General features: G+C 41.9%; 1 protein-coding gene across 1 annotated transcript in view; it reads right to left on the bottom strand.

Annotated features, from left to right (window-relative positions):
- WWC2 (WW and C2 domain containing 2) overlaps window positions 1–24,146 on the bottom strand; it is a 1,026,812-nt gene that overhangs the window by 489,176 nt on the left and 513,490 nt on the right. Inside the window, exon 3 of the mRNA XM_078677991.1 lies at window positions 8,596–8,799. Within this exon, the coding sequence (XP_078534117.1) occupies window positions 8,596–8,799 (204 nt within the window). The remainder of the gene's footprint in view (window positions 1–8,595; window positions 8,800–24,146) is intronic.

Genomic DNA, 24,146 nt, shown 5'->3' with positions numbered 1-24,146 from the left:
CCAGGAGAAAATAACGAAACCCACTTATCCTTCCAGCTGATCTTAACACTAGAAAAAAACTATTTTACAAGTCTTTATTTTCATATAGGGTCATAATTTCAAAAAGCGTATGAGACAAACATTTGAATCTTAAAAGAAACATATAAAACCAACAGTTCCCCTGTGCCACCCTAATTGCCAGAGAACAATGGCAGAATTGTTACCTGAGCACTATCAAAGATGAGAGTGATGGGGTTTCCCACATGTAGGACTCTAGGTACCCAGTCTATGTTAAATGTTAGCCTTCCAGGGCTCCTGGGCTCCAGGGTTGGTGTGGATAGGAAGTTAATCACTAGCAGGAGCAGAGGTGGTGTTGGGTGAACTGGAGTACAGTGCAACCAAATTCTCACAATTGCAATAAAAATATGAATGTCTAGCCAGAGTTGTGAGTGCACAAAACTTGAATAATAGCTCAAAAATATGTTATAGTACGAGTGGGAATCAAATAGTATAAAGCACACATTAATCGTCCTATGGATGTAGGCGATGGTATGTACATGTTTGAAACTCAAAAGATTTGATCCATATAACAATAAAATAGTAACACAACATAACAGAGTGGCCAAATAAGGGCCTCTATCTATAAATGATATAATGTTATTTGTGATCGCTAAATGTTTTTGAACCCCAGAAAACTCCTTAAATGTTAATACAATCACAACAGCAATGCATTTACTAGAACACCGGAAAGAGGAATGCTTGCAAAGATGTACTGGTCGCGACACCTACAATAAATACACTGGAATGTAGGGGAATGCAATCCTTCTATCAAAGCTAAAATGTGTTGTATTAGGTTTGCAACCGTTCATTATCCATGATCCTAATGATCGCAGACACAGAAAACAATTCCAGAGCAAAGTGGCAGTGTCTGGAGTTTGGGAAAATGAGATGTGAAGATGAATATCTCCAGAGGATAGAGTATTAACTAACTAACTAACTAGCTAACTAACACACACACCCCTTGCACTTCACAATGCAGGCCTCTCTTAATTAAGCTGGCTCTTGAGCTGAGAAACCACTGGTGCAAGGAGGTCGTTTGCTCGCCAAGCAGACCAACTACTCAGTTCACCTGTACTTGTAGAAGATAGTTTTTAGAGGCAGTCTTCCACCAGTCTCAGGTGGAGTGGAAAGGCCTCCCTGGTGCTGTAATAATGTCTCTGGGCTCTTTGAGCTAGCTGGGGGCATCCAAGTTGGCACGGTCAGAAGCAGGGCAAGCCAGGTAATGAGTAGGACTCAGCTCCAGGCTCTGGAGCACCACCAGCACAAGAGTACATGCAGGCCTGGCAGGTTGGGGGGCGGGAGAGTAAGCTCACATTCTCAAGTCTTGATAATTGGGCATCAGCCACCACTGCTGATCAGAGTCTGTACCTCAATGAAAATGTTAAAAGCCCACCAAGTTAGATTAGTGCTACCCTCCTCACAAATGTTTCTGGGAAGGTTTCAGTATAATCTTTTTTCTTAATATATTGGGGTGGCCAAGACTCAAGTTCAAGATTTAAGTTTTAAAGCGTTAGTGTGTTTTTTGTATAAAGGTTTTGCATTGGGTGGTCATTGCTTACATGCACATGGCCACATACAGCCTCAGGAGATTGTTCTAATAAGAAAACGTGTACAGTCCCACCAGACTGAGACAGAATGAACAGGGAAGGAAGATAATGTAGGAGATGGGGCAAGTCTTTGTTGACCTCTAAAAGCATCATGAATCAACAATATTGCAACTTACATTCATATATACAAATAACTATTCTTAATCGACTAATGGCAACCCTAAAGACAGAGGTGCCAATAGTAACTGCAAAGCATTTACCATATACAAACATTACAGAGTTAATAATCAACATTGCAAAAATTATACTCCTAATATTAGCAAACATCTCAAACAAAATGAAATAAGCAAAATGGAGCCCCTGTCTGCCTTTCGGTACTGGACTTCATTTACACGGGAGACCAGTGAGCGTATCCTTTGGGGGCCGCTACTGCACCCCAAAACCTATAATATGTTGTCACTAGCCAGGGCTTGTGTAGATGGACTGTTATGCCAACTCAGAGTGGACGTCATCTCAGAATGAAGAGGGGAGGCTAAGTGAAATAGATTAGGATACTGGGTCATTGCACAGCCTTGTGGTTCTTTCCTGGAACATAAATGACTTCAGTAAAATTTCAAAATCAGATACTTAAAAAAAATAATAGATATTCATGAGATTGTGTGTTTGCAAGAAACCTGGCTGTGCGATGAAACCCCCTCAATAGAAGGATTTGTCCCAGTCAATAAGCCCGCCATCAGGGGCAGCTAGGGCGACCAACAGGAGGAATCTCTACCCTAATAGCAACTAGAATAGCTAGAAAGGTAACACCCTTATCGGTAACTTGTAAATGTTTACTAGCATGCAAGGTGGAGCCCAGGGACCCATACCCTATGAAGGAAAATTTGATAATAGCTAATGAAAATATACAGGAGGGGGGGTCTGAGAATATAGGCTGGAAATGAAACGAATGAAAGAAGACATTGACTGGTTATGTGAAAGCTACCCGAAAGATATTCTTATATTGATGGGGGGACATGAACCATAGATTGAACCCAAATACAATGGATAAATGGTCCAAAGAGATGCTAAAATAATTGAATATAAAGGGGGCAACTTTCCCATTAACTAAAGGATTTAAAGGGGATATAGCGCAGGAAAAATATCTGGGCTCGAAAGGCCTGGTTTGCTTAAATGGGTAGGCGTGGATCAACTAGCACATCAGACCTTTAAGATCGGCCAACAATTATGTCCAATTGATTATATTTCTATGCGTGCCTGGAATTTTGATAAAATAAGGGATTTTAAAGTGGGCTCTGAGGAAGGAAGTGGTCACCATCTTCTGAAGTTAAAACTCAAAAGAGGAAATATAGTACAAAGGGAAAAGGTGATCCCAGTCCAGGTGGAATACCCCAAAAGACTGTCCAAAAAACTAACAGAGGAGTATATGAAAAAATTGTCAACTTAGCAAAATCAGCCAATGGGTGATAGCTTAGAGCCCCACCCGAAAGGGTATGAGAAGATCATTGGGCAGGTTGTACAGTGCTTAAGAGTAGCTTTAAATAGGAAAGGATAAAAAAATGTAGTAGCCTCAAACAACCAAAACAATAGAAACAATTGGTATACTAAGGAATGTAAGGCCCTTAAGGTGAAAATATGGAAAGGGGAAAGAAACCTTAAATTAAGGTACAATAGTGAAAACCATAATGAACTGATGAGGCTAAGGCGCAGGTATAAAACCTTAATCAGAGACCAGTAAAAAGAGCTCAAAGAAAAGTGTTGGAGACTTATGATAGAGGCTATTGACACTAAAACCACAAAAGACTTTTGGAAATTGGTACAAGAGAGGTCGGGAAAAACCTATGGTCAGATGGTCTGTGTAGTGGAGGAGCAAGCTTGGGTGGACCATTTGGAGGAGATATATGGTAAAGAAAGTGAGAAGGTGGAGGAACAGGCAACACCTTGGGAGAGAGTAGGTGAGTATATGAGAGACATGTTTGTATTAAGGAACATTAGAAAAACAATTGCAAGACTAAGGCTTGCCCGTGTTGCTGGTCCTGATAATATGCCCATAATAATAATAATAAAGAATCACCCGGATTGGTGGGTAGAGTTATTGCACAGGTTGTTTGATTGAATTCTGAGTACAGGGATTATTCCAGAAAGAGAGGAGCAATTATCAGACCGATCCATAAAAATGAAGAGATAAATAGCTAAAAACTATAGGTTGATTAACCTGTTAGATGTGACCCAAAAGGTATTTGCTAAAATAATCCTGAGAATGTTAAAAGATTGGACCGATGTAAATGGTATAGTACCACCGGAACAGGGGGGATATAAGGAACGGCACTCGACAGTCGACCACTGTTTGGCACTCTGGTCCATTGCATGTAAGTCTGTGGAGCAGCGGGAAGCCGATTTTGTTGCTTTGCAGCCTTTGATCTTGTTGATAGAATCCGCCTTGAGGAAGCATTGAGAAAATTAGATATCACTAAAGACCTCTTAAAGCTTATTCAAAAGCTGCATAGGAGGAATTGGCCCAGGTTATTCTGGATACCATGGGGACCTTAACTCAGAAAATACAAGTAAACAAAGGGTTGGGACAGGGATGAGTTTTAGCCCAGTTACTCTTCTCTCTCTTTTTTGCTGATCTGCCAGAGACTCTAGCCGCCGCAAATGGATATAGCCCTAAGATGAATGGCATGCCTCCTGTATGCAGACGATCTTGTCATTTTAGATCAGACCGAAATAGGCCTCCAAAGGAAATTAGAGAAATTTGAGAATTATTGCAGGTGGAAAAAATAAGTGGTGACTATGGACAAATCTCGAGTCCTTTGCTTTGGGAAAACTAAAAGCAAATTTAACTGGCACTTAGGTTCCGAGAGACTGGAAGTAGTTACTGAATACAAATACTTTGGAATTTGGTTTGAGCGGTCTCTGAAATGGAATATCCACCTAGAGGTCCTAAAGACTAGGGCTGTTGCCTCTGGGAGTGGGCTAAAAAATTTTAAGAAGTCCTTTGGAGATATGTCATGCAGACCGGTGCTAAAAGCCTATGAAGCAATGATCCCCCGCAACTCCTATATGGAGCTGAATTGCTATATATGAGGGGAAAAGACAGGTGGGATACTGAGGAGGGAACATTTTTAAAGTATTTACTGTCTCTACCCAGTTCTGCTATGATCCAAGCAATAAGATTGGAAACGGATATGAACTCACTGAATATGTTGCCTGCAAAAGCACTAATAAGATTCTGGGGGAAACTGAATGGGGAAGATGGACAAAACATTTCTCAGTTGTATATGAATTAAATTGTGCACAGTCAGGCGCGCGACACCCATTGAACTCACCGGGCTTCAGCCCCCCCCCCCGTCGTGTGTGGCAGCCCGGGATGAGACCGATGCCGGGCACACACAGAGCAGCACCCAAACGTTTCACAGGTCTTTAAAAGACCATTTGAATGTTAATTAGGCCTTGCAGTTGTTTCGCCCCTTCTAAGAGCCCCTGCAGCTCCACTCTGCCTACTGATTAAATGTTCAGCCCTCCCGAAATTTTTTCTTAGCCCCCCCGAAATTTGACTCTAGTTGCGCCTCTGTGCACAGTGAATTAAAATGGGCAAGAGGGACTAGGGATAACCTGGTCACCGTCTGCACTACTATGAAAGTTCAGCAGCTTCCGCAATCCTTACATATTGATATTTCCAAAAGTGAGCTAAAAGCGTTAGGCAAAGAATTTCCTATGAAAATGACTACCAATATCTAAGAGAGAAAAAATCTGTAGATTTTATGTCAAATGCATGGCGTTATAAAGTAAGTTACCCATATGTGGACACTTTACCAAGTCCGTTGTTAAGATACGATGTGCTGAGGGTAAGAATTGGTCTCAACCCATGTAAGATAAGTTACATGGCAAAAGCAAAAACGATTGGCATAGGAGGGAATTGTGTCTATGGATTGAACACCAAATGTGATATGTTGCATATTTTGTTGGATTTTTAAAACTCAGACAACATCTGAGACAATGGTTACGCCAAATATTCTTGAAATATGGAATTATGACTCGAGGGCATGCCACAGACCTTTCAACTGAGATGCGTTTCTTATATATAGTATGTGCTATTGGTAGATTTATGAGGGCAGTTAATGCAGTGTTTATTGAAAACAAGTAGAGGTGTACTGTATTTTTAAGAATTGTATACCGATTTTATTGAAATATAAGTTTTATCTGAACAACTTATTTATGGTTTTACTAGGTGGAAATTACGATTACATATGTATTTGTTACCAAATTTTAATGCTGTACTGTTTAAAGGCCATTGGTCTAAATAAACACATCTTTGATTGATTGAGATGGACTGCAGTACGGGAGATCAATGGAGAGCTTCTGATGTCATGGTACAATAAATATTATACTTGTAGGACATCAAGTGTGAAGTTTGAAAGGTCCTTAAAGATTTGGGGTCCCACAAACGTGTTCAAGAAGAAAGAATGCAGAAATGGCCAACAAGCATACATGATAGGGATGGCACAGCTGCTATGGTAGTCCTAGATTACATCTAAATAAAAAGTAGATAAGGAGCATCGATAGGAGTTAGTTATGAAATCAAAAGATGCCATCCAAAATCATCTGTCAGCCTTCCCACCTTCTCAGGAGACACTCCCAAAGACAAAAACAAGATTGCCCAAGATTCCTTAACTGTTGAGCCAGCTAACAAACCCTCCAAACCAGAAGCAAAACATCTATTTCTGTATGACCTCAAAGAGGTAGAGTTCAGAATAGAGTTAGCTTGAAGCTAAGTATATATGACTGCCAACAATTGAGCCATCATTACGCCTGACTGGCACTCACCACTGCCCATTAGTAAACGCACAAAGCACTGAAACTCACTGGGCCAAGGTCTGTAATTACCATTGCTGAGATCGGTGCTTTGGAGTCTCTTTAGACTATGCTGATTGTAAACAGATTCCATTGAATTCTTCAATCTTGTCAATGAAAAAATATGGAATTTTGTTTACCATTTCTGAGTGATAATAATTATAGAAAAGTATTTGTGTCGCCCTTATACTTACTCTGCTTCCAGCCCCACAGTGTCCAGGCTCCTTGGAATATTTACAAGAGCTAAAAATCCTACAGCAATCAGGTAGAAGTTGGAAAGTCAAATACAGCCAAATGCACTCTCCAAAGAGGATTGGCCATGTTGTGCTTCGTATCTAGAGGACACATTACGTTTTAGCTATAAAGAGAAAGCTAGACATTTATAAAGCAGGCATAACCAAAAGGCATGCCATCTATTGAAATTGAAAAGTTCAAATGTTTGGTGACATGTAAAAAGGATACAGACTCTACTAAATGGGCTACATAAATGGACCAAGACGGGTTTGGTATTAATGGAGATGTAAAGTACATAACCTCGAAGTTATAATGCTAGGCTCAAGTGCCATAGATGTTTTCTTCAGGAAAGGTAGGTGGTTCAGCCAGATAGCACATCAATGAGAAATGCTAAATTTGTGATGTGTGCCATGTCTTTAAATTCAGAACCTCCATGTTGCCAAACCCCAAAAAACAGAGGAAATACTCCTTGTCGCCTGAACTTCTCTGTGATCACCAGACTACAATTTTGGAAGTCCATTCCTTCAACAGTGATATATAGTTGTATGAATTTCTCTCAAGACCAGGCTGACCGTGTCAGGTGCTGTAGGAAGAATCCCACTAAATTAAATCTATTTATATTAGTATCTGAGCCAAGAGGATTAACAGTCCTTGGTTTTACTCATTGGATGATTAACACACAGAAATTAGAGGACACCTTGCTGTGATGTAACATGGGAATCGTTGATGGGTACGCAGGCGCTAAACCTGAAAAGGATCTCAGAAGCTTTTATATATGGCCACTTAGGCACCTCATTGCAGACTCTCATAAAATTCGACCATTTGGATACCTTTGACTAGGTTATGTTGTCAGTATTCTTTAGCATCTGTAGGTCACCTCAGGAGGCCCTTATCAAACCCACCACCATGAAATTCAGTTACTCCCTACCTGCTCAAAGTCTAGAAAGAGAAAAACCAGGAGGATGTAAAAAAACGGAGGATTTTCATTCAGTTTCCATGCGGCAATGTTTTTTCACTCCATTTACGCCACGATCAAAAGCTAGCCAGTCACTGAGTACAATTTACCTCAGCAACCCAAGACCATGAAAATTACAAAGTGGGAACTCAAATCTCTGAGAACTTAGGGACATGCCTGGTATCTTTTGAAGCTGCAGACAACTGGGAAACTGTTTTTGCAAAAAACACAGTTGCTTTAAAATGGATCTCCATTAGTGGTTGCCAGAGGTATCAGCTGCTAGTCATGGCCTGTCCTTTGGCATCCCTGGTACAGCCAATGCTGCCTCAGCTCTCCATGTTTATTGAGGCAGCGGCATGGATAGAAAGACACATGACTTCAGGAGACCTTTCTCCTTTGTATAGTATGCCACTTATATCCCCTTCCAAAGCCCCTAGAACACATACAACCCCGTAGGAGGGCTAAGAGTGGCACAAAGTATCCACCTTTTGAAATTATGGAGGGGAGGGGGACAAAGGTGTGGCTACCACTTCTACTAAAGCATTTTGGAGAATTAACGTCACAGGTTTTGAACAAAACTTAAAATTGTGTGTGAGGTGCAACACTCTCTGCAGATGAACGTCCTGCCCCCTTTCCAAGAGGGAAAAAACGGTTCCACCATGGCCTATTAATTGCATAAGAGGCAGAGCTGTGGCATGGCTGCTTGATCACATAAGGCCTTTTTTTTAAATATGTTGCACAATGACAGAGGCACTCAGGTGCTTTGTGGAAAGGACATCCACTAGGCTGGAAGAATATGGGCAAGATGTGTTTGCATTACAACAATTACCACAATATACCCAAACTACTGTGTTCTCCTCGAGGAACAAACAGCATAATTCCAGTTTCCTTATCCGTGGTTTCCTCTATTTTCTACTCAATGGACCATTCATTCACTGAAAACCTATTCTTCGGTTCCTACATACTTACAACTAGTCCGAGAGCTTGTTTTCTCTTTGTAAGCATCGTTGAGGCGCACATACTCGTCCAAGGCTAGAGCCAGTCTCTGTTCTTTCACCTGGTACAGCTCCTTCTGTGTGCTGAGTGCATCCTGAGCCACCATCAGATAGTCTTTCAGCATGAGTTCTTGTTCTTTCCTCCATTGTTTCCGCGGATCTTCTATCTGTGTTGTTTCTAAAAAGCCAAAGCAACAATTTTGATGACTGCATAAAAAGGAAACTCTTATAAGAATAGGCAATGACTACTTTTACATACTATATTACACAACAGCCAATGCACTTTACTGATGAAGAGAGAACAAAAATCAAGTGAAATTAAAACTCATGCATCCAAGGGTACACAAAAAATAAGAATCGTGATGGGAATGCAATACGAAGTACACAAGTTTTATTTTTTTTAAACTGTGAGACATAAAGGAAGACACACAACCATGTTTTAAAATTGTAGTTCCACGAGGGCAACATAACGTAACACAGAATGAGAACAAAAAGCATAAAGATTGTCCAGATGTGAGAGCAAAGGAGTCTCACCTATTTATGATTGTACCTCATGTTTTATATACATTGTCTATGCTACCTATTCGGATTCCCATTGCCTATTTTTCCCAAATTAACTCTGCTTGTATAACATTTTTGTGGAACAACAAACGCCCATGAATTGCTCTAAATAAACATATTCGTCCCAAGGATGATGGTGGTGTGCGCTTCCCAAAGTTTAAAGCATATCACTCTGCTTTTTTGATTAAGCAATCCTTTGCTTTATCCTATGATTTTGTTGACATTCCTGTTTCCAGATGGATCCTTTTTGAACGTTCCTTATTAAAAGACTTTTCTTTTCAACATGTAATTTTTATGTCAAACTGCACCTTTCTATCTACTAACCCTATTTTAAAATACTACCAAAATCTATTATACAACACATTTTGTAAGGATTTTACTTCGTTTCAATGTTTTTTATCCTCCACTATATGGTATAATACATTTCTTAAATATAAAGGCAAATCATTCTATTACAAATACTGGAAGGAAAAGGGTATTATTTTTGTACACCAATTACTTCACCAAAATTCTATTATTCCCTTTCATGCCATACAAGTACAGTATCAATTGCCTGATTCCTGTCTCAATGAATATAACATCATTTTCAATGCCTTACAGTCTCACTTAGCCACTTTTCTCCTTCCAACTCATACACCGTCTTTATCCCCTTCCACTCCTCTATACTTCTTATTTCCAACTTACAGACCTAAAGCTGCTCTTGTATACAAGTTATTGTTATCAAATGTTACTGAAAGACTAAAACCCCATATTGAAACTGCGTGGGAAACTGATTTGTCCATTTCTTTTCTTATTGCAACCTGGGATAAATTGTGGCCTAAGTTATTCAAAGTTTCTGCTGCTGCTCGTATAACCCAATCTCTGTATTTTATTTACCATAGAGATTATTACTCCTGTTTCTATTTCAAGATTTTCACCATCCTGTTCTCCATTATGTTGGTCTTGTTTTAATGATACAGGAACGTTGAAACATCAACTTTATGAATGTTCTAAGTTTATCCTTTTGGAAATCTGTTTGGACTATTTGCATGTCAGTTTTTAAATGAGATGTTCCTTTATCATTACAAAATGTTTTTCTAGAATCGTTATCATCTGATGTTGTTGGTTTATCTTCTGTTTCCATGTTATTTGACCCTTTCATTGCATTAGCTTTTAAAGTTATCCTATCCTCCTGGAAAGACAACTCTAAAATATCTCTAGTAACTTGGTGGAATTTTATTTGTGATGAACACTGTTTCCTCCATCTCTCTCTCTCAAAAAATTAAATCTGATCTTCTTTGGCTACCTTTTACTACATATCTCTCTACTCATACTCCCATACACTAGTTATTTTCTTCCTTTCTCTATACTATTTTCCTATACAATGTTAGACCTTCCTTCCCTTTCTTTTTCTTTGTTTTTCTTTTCTTACTCTTCTTTCTCCTCTTCTCCTTCTTTTGCTTCCTTTCTTCCTGCAATTGTTACATTCCTATTACACCAATATGTTATTTGCCTAAATATATATTTTAATTATGCTATGTATATTTAATTATTGCTTCTCCTTTTTTTCCCATTTTATAGTTTCTATTTTCTCTTGTGTCTTATGTATTTGAAAAACTTCAATAAAAACTTCTTAAACAAAAAAAACAATATTCAAACTTGGTCAGTTCAGTCCATTGAAAAGCATTGAAGAATTAAAGTAAGGCCATCTGTCCGTTCATGTCCTGTTGATCAATCGATTTCAGGATTGGTCAACCACGTATCTCTGCTGTCGATGTTAATGCACGGTCTTGTTGTCAGTCAAGGACGCGAACGGGCGCATAACCTTACTTTAATTCTTCAGCGCTTTTCAATGGTGTTCCTGCTGCAGTTAAAGTGTAATAAGGTCATTAATAACCTTAAAGGTTCCCCAGATGCTTTGGAAGCTCGTCTGGATCTCCATATTTAATATGTTTGGCCAAAATGAGATCTTGCTTATAAAGTGCCAGTGCACTGACATACTGTTGACTTAAGCCAGGAGAACAGTCATTACCTCAATGGCGACATATTTTCTTGCATCCAGTATCAGCTCATGTAGTTAGGGTGAGTACCAGGAATTTATTCTGTCTACATATTTATTTGGACATTTTTTTACTTGAATTTGGGAACTTTATCAAAGAGTTGAGTCAATTTGAATTGAATTTGCAAAGAGGGTATATACATCTCGCTGACAGTGAAGAGGATGAAGGTGGATCCTTAGTGTTTCTATGACCTCTTTAAACATTTCTATAGAGAAACATTTCAGATTTCTGATTTTGTAGGAAATTGGTTTGGTAGGAACAAAATGCTTCCTGGAAATGGATCGTAAACAGGACTCCCATGCTTATGAGATATACAGCTACAAGGTACAGTGATCAGGGGACATTGCATCTAGGAGATATCTTTGCAATGAGTGTATTTGTGACTGAGTAGCCTGGCTGCATGTATGCTCAGAGAGGGAAGGAGAATGCCTTGCTCTGTAGGAGGGGAGACTGTCCAGGAGGATAACGCTAGTGGGTTGCCAATGTGAGGAACAGTCAGAGAGAGCGAGAGCCTGATAGGGAGTAAAGCCAGGAACGACCTGCATGTGAAAGGGGTCTCCTGAATGGTTCTGGCTGTGAACCACATCTAGCCTGCTACAGAAATCATGTAACAAGTGAGATCAGCGGCCCACTAAGAGACTGGTGCTTCTGCTGCCCATGTCAGAGTACAATCGATTTACCACTTCGATGTATACGTCCTGATTGGCTTGGAGGACACAACTGCTGAAGTCATCCACGACATCGCGATTATCAGAGAGTATGCCCCTTTCATACAAGTGTCCTGTCTGCACTCGGCCTAGGAAGGATTCAACTGTTCAAGACGAGAACTGCTGGAGTGAGCTGCCACACAAAGAGTGCTGAAGACAAAGTTCTAAGCGAGGCTGCGGCCCTGACAGCTCAGAACTAAGTTGCCACCATAAGAGCAGGACCACGCTACGCATGCATCCAGCACTCACCGACTTCAACTCCCAGAGGTGTCGACTATGAGACTGTGGGTCTTGAGACCTGTTTGTGAATGGGAGACTGAAATGCAGGATGAGGCCTGCTGAATGAATTACGTTTTTTTACGAACATCCCCTAAAGTAAAAAAACAAAACAAAGCTGTGTGGCGCTTTTATACCTTAGGGTGATTGATTGAACTGCACCCATGTCTAGCAAGCACTGTTTCCCAGATAAGGTGACAGGGATTATAGATGCTGGGGAACTCCGCTACAAGGGCTGGGTACTGAAAGGTGTAATATCTCAAAATCACATACAGGATTTTAAGCTTGTGTTGCATTCTCCTAAATGTGCTGCACAGTATTAAGTAAAGTACTTTCTTATATTCAAAACACAGATACTGGAAAATGCATAAATGTTGTCGGTTGGACTGATCGTTTAGATCTTGTTCCCCTCTTCACTACTCCCAGAGAAGCCTTTGACTGCTCGCCCTCGCTGACCTAAGGGTCAACTGCGGAAAGGGAGTACCCGCCCAGCCTTCAGAGCCACAGTAGGAAGGATCCCAGGATGGCTAATATACTCAACCACCACAGATTGCGGCCCAGTATCTATTGATTGCCCTGTGGAGCCTCCCAACACTAAACGGGATCTGACAAAAGCTGAATAAAAGGGTTCACAAACATGAATATACACTTTAATTTCAAGTCATTGGCAAAGGAAATGAGACCAAATTAAATCTATGGGAGCTGTGAGAGATAGAGGAAACAGAGGTCGTGAATGTTGGCTGCAACATAGTATTATGCAACATTTGACTGGTTTCTGTGATACACATAAGAAATGCAACAAGAAAATCTAAAATGTTAGTAGCTAATTCCAATTACTTAAATGGGTTAATACAGGAGAATAGAAAAAAAAGAAGAAGAAAACAAACCACCATTGCTGGCACATAGTCATTACCTCCAGCACTATCTTAAATGTTGCTGAAAGTTCTTGAACAATTGTGTACGTTTACGTTCACATTCAGATGAAAACAGAGGTATTGCGAAAGTCCCATTAGAATTCAGTCTCCAAAAAGGGCTCATCTAATTGTCTAGCATTTTAAAAACGCTATTAGGCACGCAGATAAAAATAAATATGGCGTAAATATGAGCCAAGCATGAAAATAAGCAGGGATCTCATAAATGTACAACGCCAGTGATTCTTCATTCTCACATCAACAGCTCAGCTCACCACAGTGCCAATGTACATAATAATAAGCAACCACTGACATAAGATTTGGCAGCATTTAATGTGCATCTCAGTCCTTCCATGACTATGCACACACAAACATGTGCACGCATCCTTTCCGTTATTCAAGTTCCTACATTAATAAATAGCTTGGACGTTTAAACTGCAATTCCACTCTGTGAAAATTTCATTTTAACAATGTTTGGAAAAATTATAACATTGAATCCATATTATACTGAAAGATACTTTGAAACATGTTTTGCATAGCTGTGTGGGTAATCTAGCATGGTGGAACTCGCCCTCTCAACGATGGCTTTTTCTGGTGAGCTTTCTGCTATCATCTGGCATAAACTTAGTTGGAAGGTGCCTGTAGTGATTTCATCCCAGAACAGGGAAACCTTTGTCCTATAAATTTAAACAGGCTTAATAGGTATGGCTAAAGAGGCCAGAGGGTTCTCTCACAGATCAGAGATCTCCAATTCAAGGGAAACCAGTGAAAACTCACAAAGAAGAAACATACTTTTCTGTGTGTCTGTGGGAATCAGTTGAATGAGAAGGTCATCTGTAGGCATCAGACCTTTCACCAAAGGAGAAACGAGCATGTACAATGCAGTAGGTCTCGACTTTGGGACCTTATAAAGATTTAGTAATGCAGCATAATGTGCGAGCTCGAAGCTTTCAGGATGCCAAGCTGCTGATTAGCAATCAGTGTCCTGTGATTTTGGGCAAATCACTTAAAATACAAGCAGCAATCTCAGAGGAGTGTGAGGCAGGGTGAAGGGGTAGGGAGAGATTGCACAGGGCGAGCAGGCTGCCACGAGCAGGAAACAAGATGTGATGGTGAAAATGAAAGCGGTGTCCAGTGATTTTGGGCAAATAACTTAAAATACAAGCAGGGATCTCTGAGGGGTGGTGGGTGTGGGGTGAAGAAGTAGGGAGTGACAGCACAGAGTAAGCAGGAAACAAGATGCAACAGCGAAAATGAAAGTAGAGATGAGGTGGGGAGAGACGGCATGCAATGTGACTTGAACAGCTTTTGAGATTATAAATGACTTCATCTGGCAACATTTAAAAAACAGCAATTAAACAGCTTCAAACATGCTGTGAAGGGCCTACGGTCAGAGCTGCCGGCTCTGGAGTTTGAGTCTCGGCTTTAGCTCAGCATCCTGTGATTTAGGGTAAATCAGTTAAAATACAAGCAGAGATCACAGTGGGGGGGTTGGGGGGAGGGGGTAAAGGAAGAGACGGCACAGGGTGAGCAGGCTGCACTGAGCAGGAAACAAGATGCAATGAAAATGAAAGTGGGCACATCGTTAAGAGGCACACAAGCTCCAAAGTAAAACAATAATTAAACCTGCGATGCAAATGCCAACCGAAACATGAAGCACAGCGTCTGTGAAGCAGGCGCTGTGCTGATACACAAGCTGATGCACACAAGAAAAAAATAGTGTGAACAACAGAACCTATATGAAAATAAACAAGCATTACAAATGCAATCGGGCTCGGATTTATTTGAGTTTGAGCTAATGGCATTGTAAATGCCAATGTCTTTTTGCCATGTGTTATGGAGTGTGTGCATGTGGTGTGTAGTGGAAGTATCTTGGTTGAATTGTAATTTTACCAATGGTGGCATGCTGTGCTTTATATGAATATGTTTAAAAGTAAAGTGTACCATACTGCGATTGCTTGGTGGAAAAGTGCACTGCCGGCTGGAGGTGTGTGTGCCTGGTGGAAGGCTGCACTGACGGCTGGTGGGTGTGTGCTTGGTAAAAGCGTGCACAGATGGATGATGGTTGTTGGTGTTTGTGCATGGTGAAAGCATTCATTGACGGCTGGGGGTGTGTTGTTGTGTGTGTTGTTTTCTGTGTGCTGGTGAGTGTGTGGTGGTGAGTCTGTGGGGGTGAGCCTGGGGAGTGAGTGTGGTGGTGAGTGTGTTGTGTTGAGTGGTGACAAGTGTGTGGTGTTGAGAGACTGAGGTGTGTGGTTTGTGTGTGCGTTATGTGTGTGTGGTGTATGTGTGTGTGGTGTTTTCTGCACACTCACACACTGCCCCTACACATTCACACACTGCTCACCCGCACACTCCCAATGTCACCCTGCATAGTCACACACTGTTTATCCTGCACACTCATTCTGCACACTCACACAATGTGCACCCTGACACACTGTCTCTGCAGTCACTCTGCACTCACTGTCACTCTGCACTCACTGTCACTCTGCACTCACTGTCACTCTGCACTCACTGTCACTCTGCACTCACTGTCACTCTGCACTCACTGTCACTCATTATCACTCTGCACTCACTGTCACTCTGCACTCACTGTCACTCTGCACTCACTGTCACTCTGCTGTCACTCTGCAATCACTGTCACTCTGCACTCATTGTCACTCTGCACTCATTGTCACTCTGCACTCACTGTCACTCTGCACTCACTGTCACTCTGCACTCACTGTCACTCTGCACTCACTGTCACTCTGCACTCACACTCACTCTACAGTCACTCTGCCCTCACTGTCACTCTGCACTCACTGTCACTCTGCCGTCACTCTGCAATCACTGTCACTCTGCACTCATTGTCACTCTGCACTCACTGTCACTCTGCACTCACTGTCACTCTGCACTCACTGTCACTCTGCACTCACTGTCACTCTGCTGTCACTCTGCACTCACTGTCACTCTGCACTCACTGTCACTCTGCACTCTACAGTCACTCTGCACTCTACAGTCACTCTGCACTCTACAGTCACTCTGCACTCTACAGTCACTCTGCACTCTACAGTCACTCTGCACTCTACAGTCACTCTGCACTCTACAGTCACTCTGCACTCACTGTCACTCTGCACTCACTGTCACTCTGCACTCACTCTGCACTCACTGTCACTCTGCACTCACTCTGCACTCACTGTCACTCTGCACTCACTCTGCACTCACTCTACAGTCACTCTGCCCTCACTGTCACTCTGCCCTCACTGTCACTCTGCACTCACTGTCACTCTGCACTCACTGTCACTCTGCTGTCACTCTGCACTCACTGTCACTCTGCACTCACTGTCACTCTGCACTCACTGTCACTCTGCACTCACTGTCACTCTGCTGTCACTGTCACTCTGCTGTCACTCTGCACTCACTGTCACTCTGCACTCACTGTAACTCTGCACTCACTGTAACTCTGCACTCACTGTCACTCTGCACTCACTGTCACTCTACAGTCACTCTGCCCTCACTGTCACTCTGCCCTCACTGTCACTCTGCCCTCACTGTCACTCTGCACTCACTGTCACTCTGCACTCACTGTCACTCTGCACTCACTGTCACTCTGCACTCACTGTCACTCTGCACTCACTGTCACTCTGCACTCACTGTCACTCTGCACTCACTGTCACTCTGCACTCACTGTCACTCTGCACTCACTGTCACTCTGCACTCTGCTGTCACTCTGCACTCACTGTCACTCTGCACTCACTGTCACTCTGCTGTCACTCTGCACTCACTGTCACTCTGCACTCACTGTCACTCACTGTCACTCTGCACTCACTCTGCACTCACTCTACAGTCACTCTGCACTCACTGTCACTCTGCACTCACTGTCACTCTGCACTCACTGTCACTCTGCACTCACTGTCACTCTGCACTCACTGTCACTCTGCTGTCACTCTGCACTCACTGTCACTCTGCACTCGCTGTCACTCTGCACTCGCTGTCACTCTGCACTCGCTGTCACTCTGCACTCGCTGTCACTCTGCACTCGCTGTCACTCTGCACTCGCTGTCACTCTGCACTCACTGTCACTCTGCACTCACTGTCACTCTGCACTCACTCTGCACTCACTGTCACTCTGCACTCACTGTCACTCTGCACTCAGTCTGCACTCACTGTCACTCTGCACTCAGTCTGCACTCACTGTCACTCTGCACTCAGTCTGCACTCACTGCCACTCTGCACTCTCAATCTGCACTCTCAATCTGCACTCTCAAACTGCACTCTCAATCTGCACTCTCAAACTGCACTCTCAAACTGCACTCTCCACTCTCAATCTGCACTCTGCACTCTCAAACTGCAATCTGCACTCTGCAATCTGATTCTGCACTCTCAATCTGCACTATCAATCTGCACTCTCAATCTGCACTCTCGAGTCTCATACTGCACTCTCAAACTGCACTCTCAAACTGCACTCTCAACTCTCATACTGCACTCTCAAACTACACTCTCAAACTGCACTCTCAAACTGCACTCTCAATCTGCACTCTCAATCTGCACTCTCAAACTGCACTCTCCACTCTCAAACTGCACTCTGCACTCTCAAACTGCACTCTCAAACTGCACTCTCAAACTGCACTCTCAAACTGCAATCTGCACTATGCACTCTGATTCTGCACTCTCAATCTGCACTATCAATCTGCACTCTCAATCTGCACTCTCAAGTCTCATACTGCACTCTCAAACTGCACTCTCAAACTGCACTCTCAAACTGCACTCTCAATCTGCACTCTCAAACTGCACTCTGATTCTGCACTCTCAATCTGCACTATCAATCTGCACTCTCAATCTGCACTCTCAAGTCTCATACTGCACTCTCAAACTGCACTCTCAAACTGCACTCTCAAACTGCACTCTCAATCTGCACTCTCAAACTGCACTCTCAAACTGCACTCTCAAACTGCACTCTCAATCTGCACTCTCCACTCTCAAACTGCACTCTGCACTTCGTTGTCACTAAGGCCTTTCTTTTGGAACTGTGGCACATTTGGGTGAAATAGATTATATCTGTGAAGACTTTCTGTTTTATGAAACATTGTCTGTTGTGTACAGCCATGATAGTTACAGTACGTGTTAACAGCCAGCTAAACTGTGTGTTATATGGGCTTATCAAGCTATTGAGGGTTTCTGATTGACCCAAGATTGAACACTGCCTTTTAAAAATATCAATATCACCTCAAAACTGCATTATGAAAATATAACATGTTACATGTACAGACTTGGCATCCATTTTTAGAAATATTATACAATGTATTTTTTTTTACATTTTTGTAACTTTGTATTAAGGTGATGTTGTGAAATTGACGGTTTCTGATAGAGCCTAAGAACGAAGGTTCACAGTGTATAAAGAGCATAAGGAAGACAGCATCACTGGAATATACTACGTTAAAACGTAAGCAATTCTTAGAAACCTTAAATGATGCAATTTTTTGCGTTTTCAATGGTGGGAAAAACGGTAAACAAGAAGTAACCTGAAAAGAACCCAATCACGTGATTTTATCAGATTATTGGTAGATGAAAAGGAACAGTTGCAGCTCTATCGGTAAACCAGAGGGCACCCCAGTTCTATTTACTATTGTCTGTTGCCATAGATACGCATCGTGATGAACCTTATTAGTGGATGTGGCCCTTTACAATGAGTTGCAGCTGGGGACCATTGTTGATAGTGACACTCCTCACAAGCATTTCTAGTTACTGAATGTGAGAACAACCATTGCCGGGCGCGGCCCATCTGCCTCATCATTTCCTGGGAATGGCTGAACACCGACCTGCCTGCCTTAAAATGGGGCCACAACGTAGTTCCTGTTTATTTACAAGGAAACTAGGAACGCGAATCAAGTCTTTTACTCCTGAAAGGTTGCTTTACAAGTCGGTTGCCGTCTTTCCATGCGCTAATGTTAGTTAACTTCCATTTATTTTTATTATCACGTAGTTGCTTCTAGAAGTTAGCCATCTGTTGGGCTGAAAACTGTCTGCCACCCTTTTTTTGCGGTGATTTTCTTTTCTCTAAAGATTTTACAAACAGGGTTTTTATACAAAGTGACAAAACAAATTAAGTCGGAAGTATTTGTTAGAAAAAACACTTTGGCTAATGCATTCAGAAAAGATGTAGTTGCCAGTTGATAACAAACTACAGAATGCGAGTCACTTATCCTTAACCAACACGGTCTCTTTAAGCAAACCACAACCTGATTTGACGAAGAATAAACGTCAGCGTCACAAATACATCATTAAACACCTTGCGGATGTGCATTTAATGTAAATAAAGTGCGCATGACGTGGTTTAGGGAGTAGATTTGTTTGACGTGATAAGTGTTTTTGAGTCTACCTGGAATCAGCTCAGAAATGTTAGCGGAAGAGGAGAGAGGCGGGGCAGAATCTATATGAATGCAACAGCTAGAAATACCACACGGCAGCTCTGACTGTACAAAGGCTCTGGGGCAGTGATTCAAATGTCAGATGTGACATTTTACTGCAGTTCTATGCATCGGCCGTGAACTGGCGCTGGTAGCAGTTGTCACCCCCGGCTACAAAGCATTCCCTTGATGCAGTCAGGGAAGGTTGTCAAAAGAAACTGAGCGCGTAGAAAAAAAAATTTCAAAACCTCATGCACTTTTAATTCAGCGCAGCTGAGACATCTTTGCGGTGGGCGCAAGGGAGGAGAGGGCCAGGAGCTGTCGTTTCTAATTCAGTGCACCCATGTATTGTTATAAATCTCTTTCCCTGTCTTTCCCGATCCACTACAAGGGAAGTCGATCCTTCTTCTCAAATAATAAACAAGAACAAGGAAGCTGCGCGCTGAGCGCTGCAGAATTGTGAACGCGCCCGGCCATCTGGATTCACTAACGGAGGCACCCTGACAGCTCCTAATTATAATTTATGTACTTCTTTGCGCAAGCACGCACGAAATATGCCCAAAATGGCGGAACAAAACTACATTGACCCTATCACTTCAAGCCTATTAAAACGAAAACACAAGGAAGACGAATCACTGGCCAGATGACAGAAAACGCTAAGGAATGTGTGGAATTCCTCTCACCAAGGCCCTAAGGATACTTCTTCTTTTTTTTCTTATAACATTAGGATCTCGAAACTCCTCCCCCACTTACAGTGGGGAGGAGTCCGAGCCCTAAAAAAGCATAAGACCACACGTATCAGGGGCAGTCTGCGGGGAGGGGTTAAAACACAAAACCTAATTTAAAAAGACTAATTTAGCATGCTGACCAACCAAAAACATGCATCTATGAAGGGCATGAACATGAACAAATGGAAAAGATGGAAGGTGCTTCAAGTCACAGTCTATGTTACAGCATGCCTCGCAGCGCATGCGCTGCCCAGATTTGACCTAAAAATTGAAATAGCAGTACTTGAAGACATTAATACAAAAGATGGACATCATAGATACAAACATGCAAATCAAAACGAAAATAAACTATTTATTTTAGATGGGAACAGAAAGGCCACTGATTGGTGTGGAGCCACCATCTTTTATGGAAACCTGCACCAAACTTTTTTCTGAAATAAACTCCCAAAGCAATACTTTGTTTCTGAAAAACAAAAACATAATGACCCCCATGCTCTGGGAATATTCTGAGGTGTCAAGGTCAATAATTATTTTTTTATCTGTTTGGGACAGAAAAAATGGACATCAGACCGTCTGATCTCAATAGGGCAGGAGATCTCATGCCCTTATTCAAACTGCGGCTATTTCATCAGGCCATCAAAATACGTTTTCTGTTTGACTCAAAATAGGGTACAGGGACCAAGGGTTTGGCAGACAGGGTGCCCTGTCATATGTGTGACAGAGTACTCTGTTCATCAAACTCTAAATCAGACACTTAATCACTTTTTGGGAAGTGACAAATCCTTTTGCAAGTCAAGGCTGGGAACCGTAGAGGGACAAAGCTCCACAAGGCCAGATACCAATACCACAAGGTCCTGCTGAGCCTGTTTTCACTGTGCAAGCTGTTTTCAATGCAGACAAAGTCTAAGACGGGAATGAACGTGATCTTCTTGTCCCATACCTTCCTGGGTAATCTCTGCACCTTGCCTCTGTTCTGTAGAGGGGGAAATTACTAAATCACAGGCTTATCAAACTGCTGGGAATGTTCCTACTGGTCAGTTGTACAGCCAAAAGACCACTGGGTGTGGTTTTATGCACCAGATCTCTCTCAAGCTCAGTTTCCTGCAGGGTACAGCCCTGTGTGGTCAGCTGTTCCCCCTTAGAGTCAAGAGTCTTTCTGCTTTTAATGTCCCTGAAGCAGGCTACAAAAGGCCAATACAGTGACCATTGGAAAGTAGCTGTCCTTTGTTCTGCCAACTGTTATTGTCCACAACCAGACCCCTTCTAAGTAGTCAGTAGTTAACACTCCTGTCCTTCCTGGCCTGAAAGGCAGGCTATCGTCTTCGAGACAGAGTCGTTAACTCTTCCAACCAAGATTGTTTATTCCATCTCTTTGGTGACTTTTGTGCATCCAACCATTTTTGGAGATGGTCTCTTTCCCGCCACGGACTCCCATGGACTTCTTTACTTTTGCCTTTGTCCTGGCCGCCATTTTGCTGCTGCTCTCTGCCGCTTTTCTCTGGATCCCGACCCAACATCTAGTCTATTCCCTGGTCTTTTACCCTTTTCCCTCGTTTCCCCCTTGACGGTCCTCAAATGTTTCTTCCCTTTTCTGATTTACCTTTTCTCCATACCTGTGTATCCCTCCCACCCTCCCTTGGTGCTGTGACTGCATCCCCCCTCCGACCCCACTTAATGGAACTCTGCTTTTCTGTTTTTTTGGGTTTTTTTCCCTGAGAAAATCTACTATGTGTATATATATGTATATAGAGATAACTCTAATCACTAGTATATGCAGTAGACCTTTGTACTCTCTACCATTCCTATGTGACTCTTAGAGTATATCCATTCTTATCTCTTCCTTGAGTGACTTTACTACTTGTACATTTGCAATTTTCCTTTCTGTTTGTATCTCCTCCTTGTGTGACTTTACATCTTGTACATTTGCAATTTTTTCTGTTTGTATCTTTTATGTAACGCATGTAATTCTAAGTCCTTATGTTTTGCAACTGGTTCTTATGTAAAGTGCTCTGACACCTTCGGGTAAAGTTTGCGCTATAGAAAATCGCATTAAATAAAATAAAATAAATAAAATCATTTTAAACCATTTCTGTATCATATATGCGGGTAAAGTAAAAACATGCTACATCCAACATATGACAGGTGCATATCAACAGGCCCCTGAGTGTCCTAAACACGGTAAACAGGGAGTTCCAATCACAAAAGTTTGGGGGCAAGCGCATGTGCTTTACTTCTTTTTAGCAGTGATAAATGCCAGCAAAAATAAGGAAATAATTGGGGACCATAAAAAATTACGTCAATCCGTACATCTCACTTCTCATTTCTCAATAAGCTTTGGTCACCCACTCCTATGCTTTACAACCAAAACAAGAGATGGTCTAGTCCTCTTAAAAAGAAGGGGTAAGTACCTAGGTCTCCTCGAGATCTAAAACATACATCATGCCCAATTAGGAATCGTTGCCGGCTGGTTTAAGTACTAGCTGAGGCTTTCGAATGACACCTACACCTGTGTAGAATGACCCAGTTGTTGCAGACGATATGGGAGATTCAACTACTCAACCAGCAGTGTTGCGCAGACAATGGAGTGGGGCTACTTCACAGACTTGGATGTACCACGTGATCCCCTAGGCTACGCAATCGCTAGGGTAGCTTGGGCACTGCCTTGCATGAGTGCCTTATCTTGTTCACACTGATGGTTAAGGTTTACAAAGGAGCTGAAGGGAAGAAGATAGTATGCCTCAACAGGCAGATTCCTGCAACGAATGGACATCTGCATATGCTAAAATTGCAAACTTTATGCAAACCACTAACTTCCCATCTCCCAAAGCAAAATAATATATTGAAATGGTAGTACAACAAACATATGCCCCTTCACCCCTGACGCCAGTTGCATTATACGTCCTAAAAGGGACATCGGGGAGGGATATGGAAAGAAAGTATGTAATGGTTTCCATGTTGCCCGAATTGTCATTTGCTGGCAGACAGCAGGTGAATTCGGCAACCATTCATTGCTTTGCAACCACATGAGCAGTGAGAAACCATTGATTCTTATCTTTCAAACCTCAAGCAAGAGTGAAACATCTGTATGCCACCCATCTTTATTAAGCGCCCAAGGACTCGCAATGTGTGCATTGTGAGTCACAATGATAAATGTGTCCTGCAATGCACTTTGATACTCCGCATTTTTCTTTTTTTACCCTCCCCAAAGCCTAACACTTTGTGCAGTGCAGGATCTGCAAGGGAAACAAAGTATAATATATAAGGCACCTTATTTTTTGCGAAAATAAAGTTTTTAGGTTTGATTGATCTTCCACATTTTTTTTGGTACTTTTTAAGAGAGGCATCATACCTTTTAAGTAATCTGAATTACTGAACATATTGAACTTGCATAACAATATCATCATTATGAGAACACATCAAGATGTAGCAAACAAACTGAGAGTGCAATACAGAAGTGGTAATTTTGTAACTGCGTGGCATTACAGCTGTACTTTGCTCTCTGCAAAAAACCTGGGGAATAACTTGTGACAGTACACTTATTGCTGATTATGATGCAGGCTCTCACTGTAGATTACCAGTTTATTTAGTGATGGTAATAGGGAGAATCAGCAGAAAAGGTACAGCATATTTGTACTAATCCGCTGCAATATCTTCTAAATCTGTGGAGGAGTTTGAATCAGTGATTTCAGCTCAGCAGATGACTCAAATGGATCATGCAGTATTCAGGCAAAATTCTTTATTTGCGTGAATACTTAAACCCCAACAGCAAAATACAACCAGGCCCATCTAATCATTACATTTCTGTACCAAAAATAGGTTTTACTTAGGTTCACATTTCTAGTGGTTTGGTTTCTATAAGGAGTGACTGATTTAATCTGAATTTCTTTGATATAGTGTCATACCACTCTTTTCTCCCG

This window comes from Lissotriton helveticus, chromosome 2_2 (assembly GCF_964261635.1).
Source record: "Lissotriton helveticus chromosome 2_2, aLisHel1.1, whole genome shotgun sequence".
In the NCBI taxonomy this organism is placed as follows: domain Eukaryota; kingdom Metazoa; phylum Chordata; class Amphibia; order Caudata; family Salamandridae; genus Lissotriton; species Lissotriton helveticus.
Note: the sequence above shows the minus strand (reverse complement) of the source record. Positions and strands in the feature narration are given on the sequence as shown.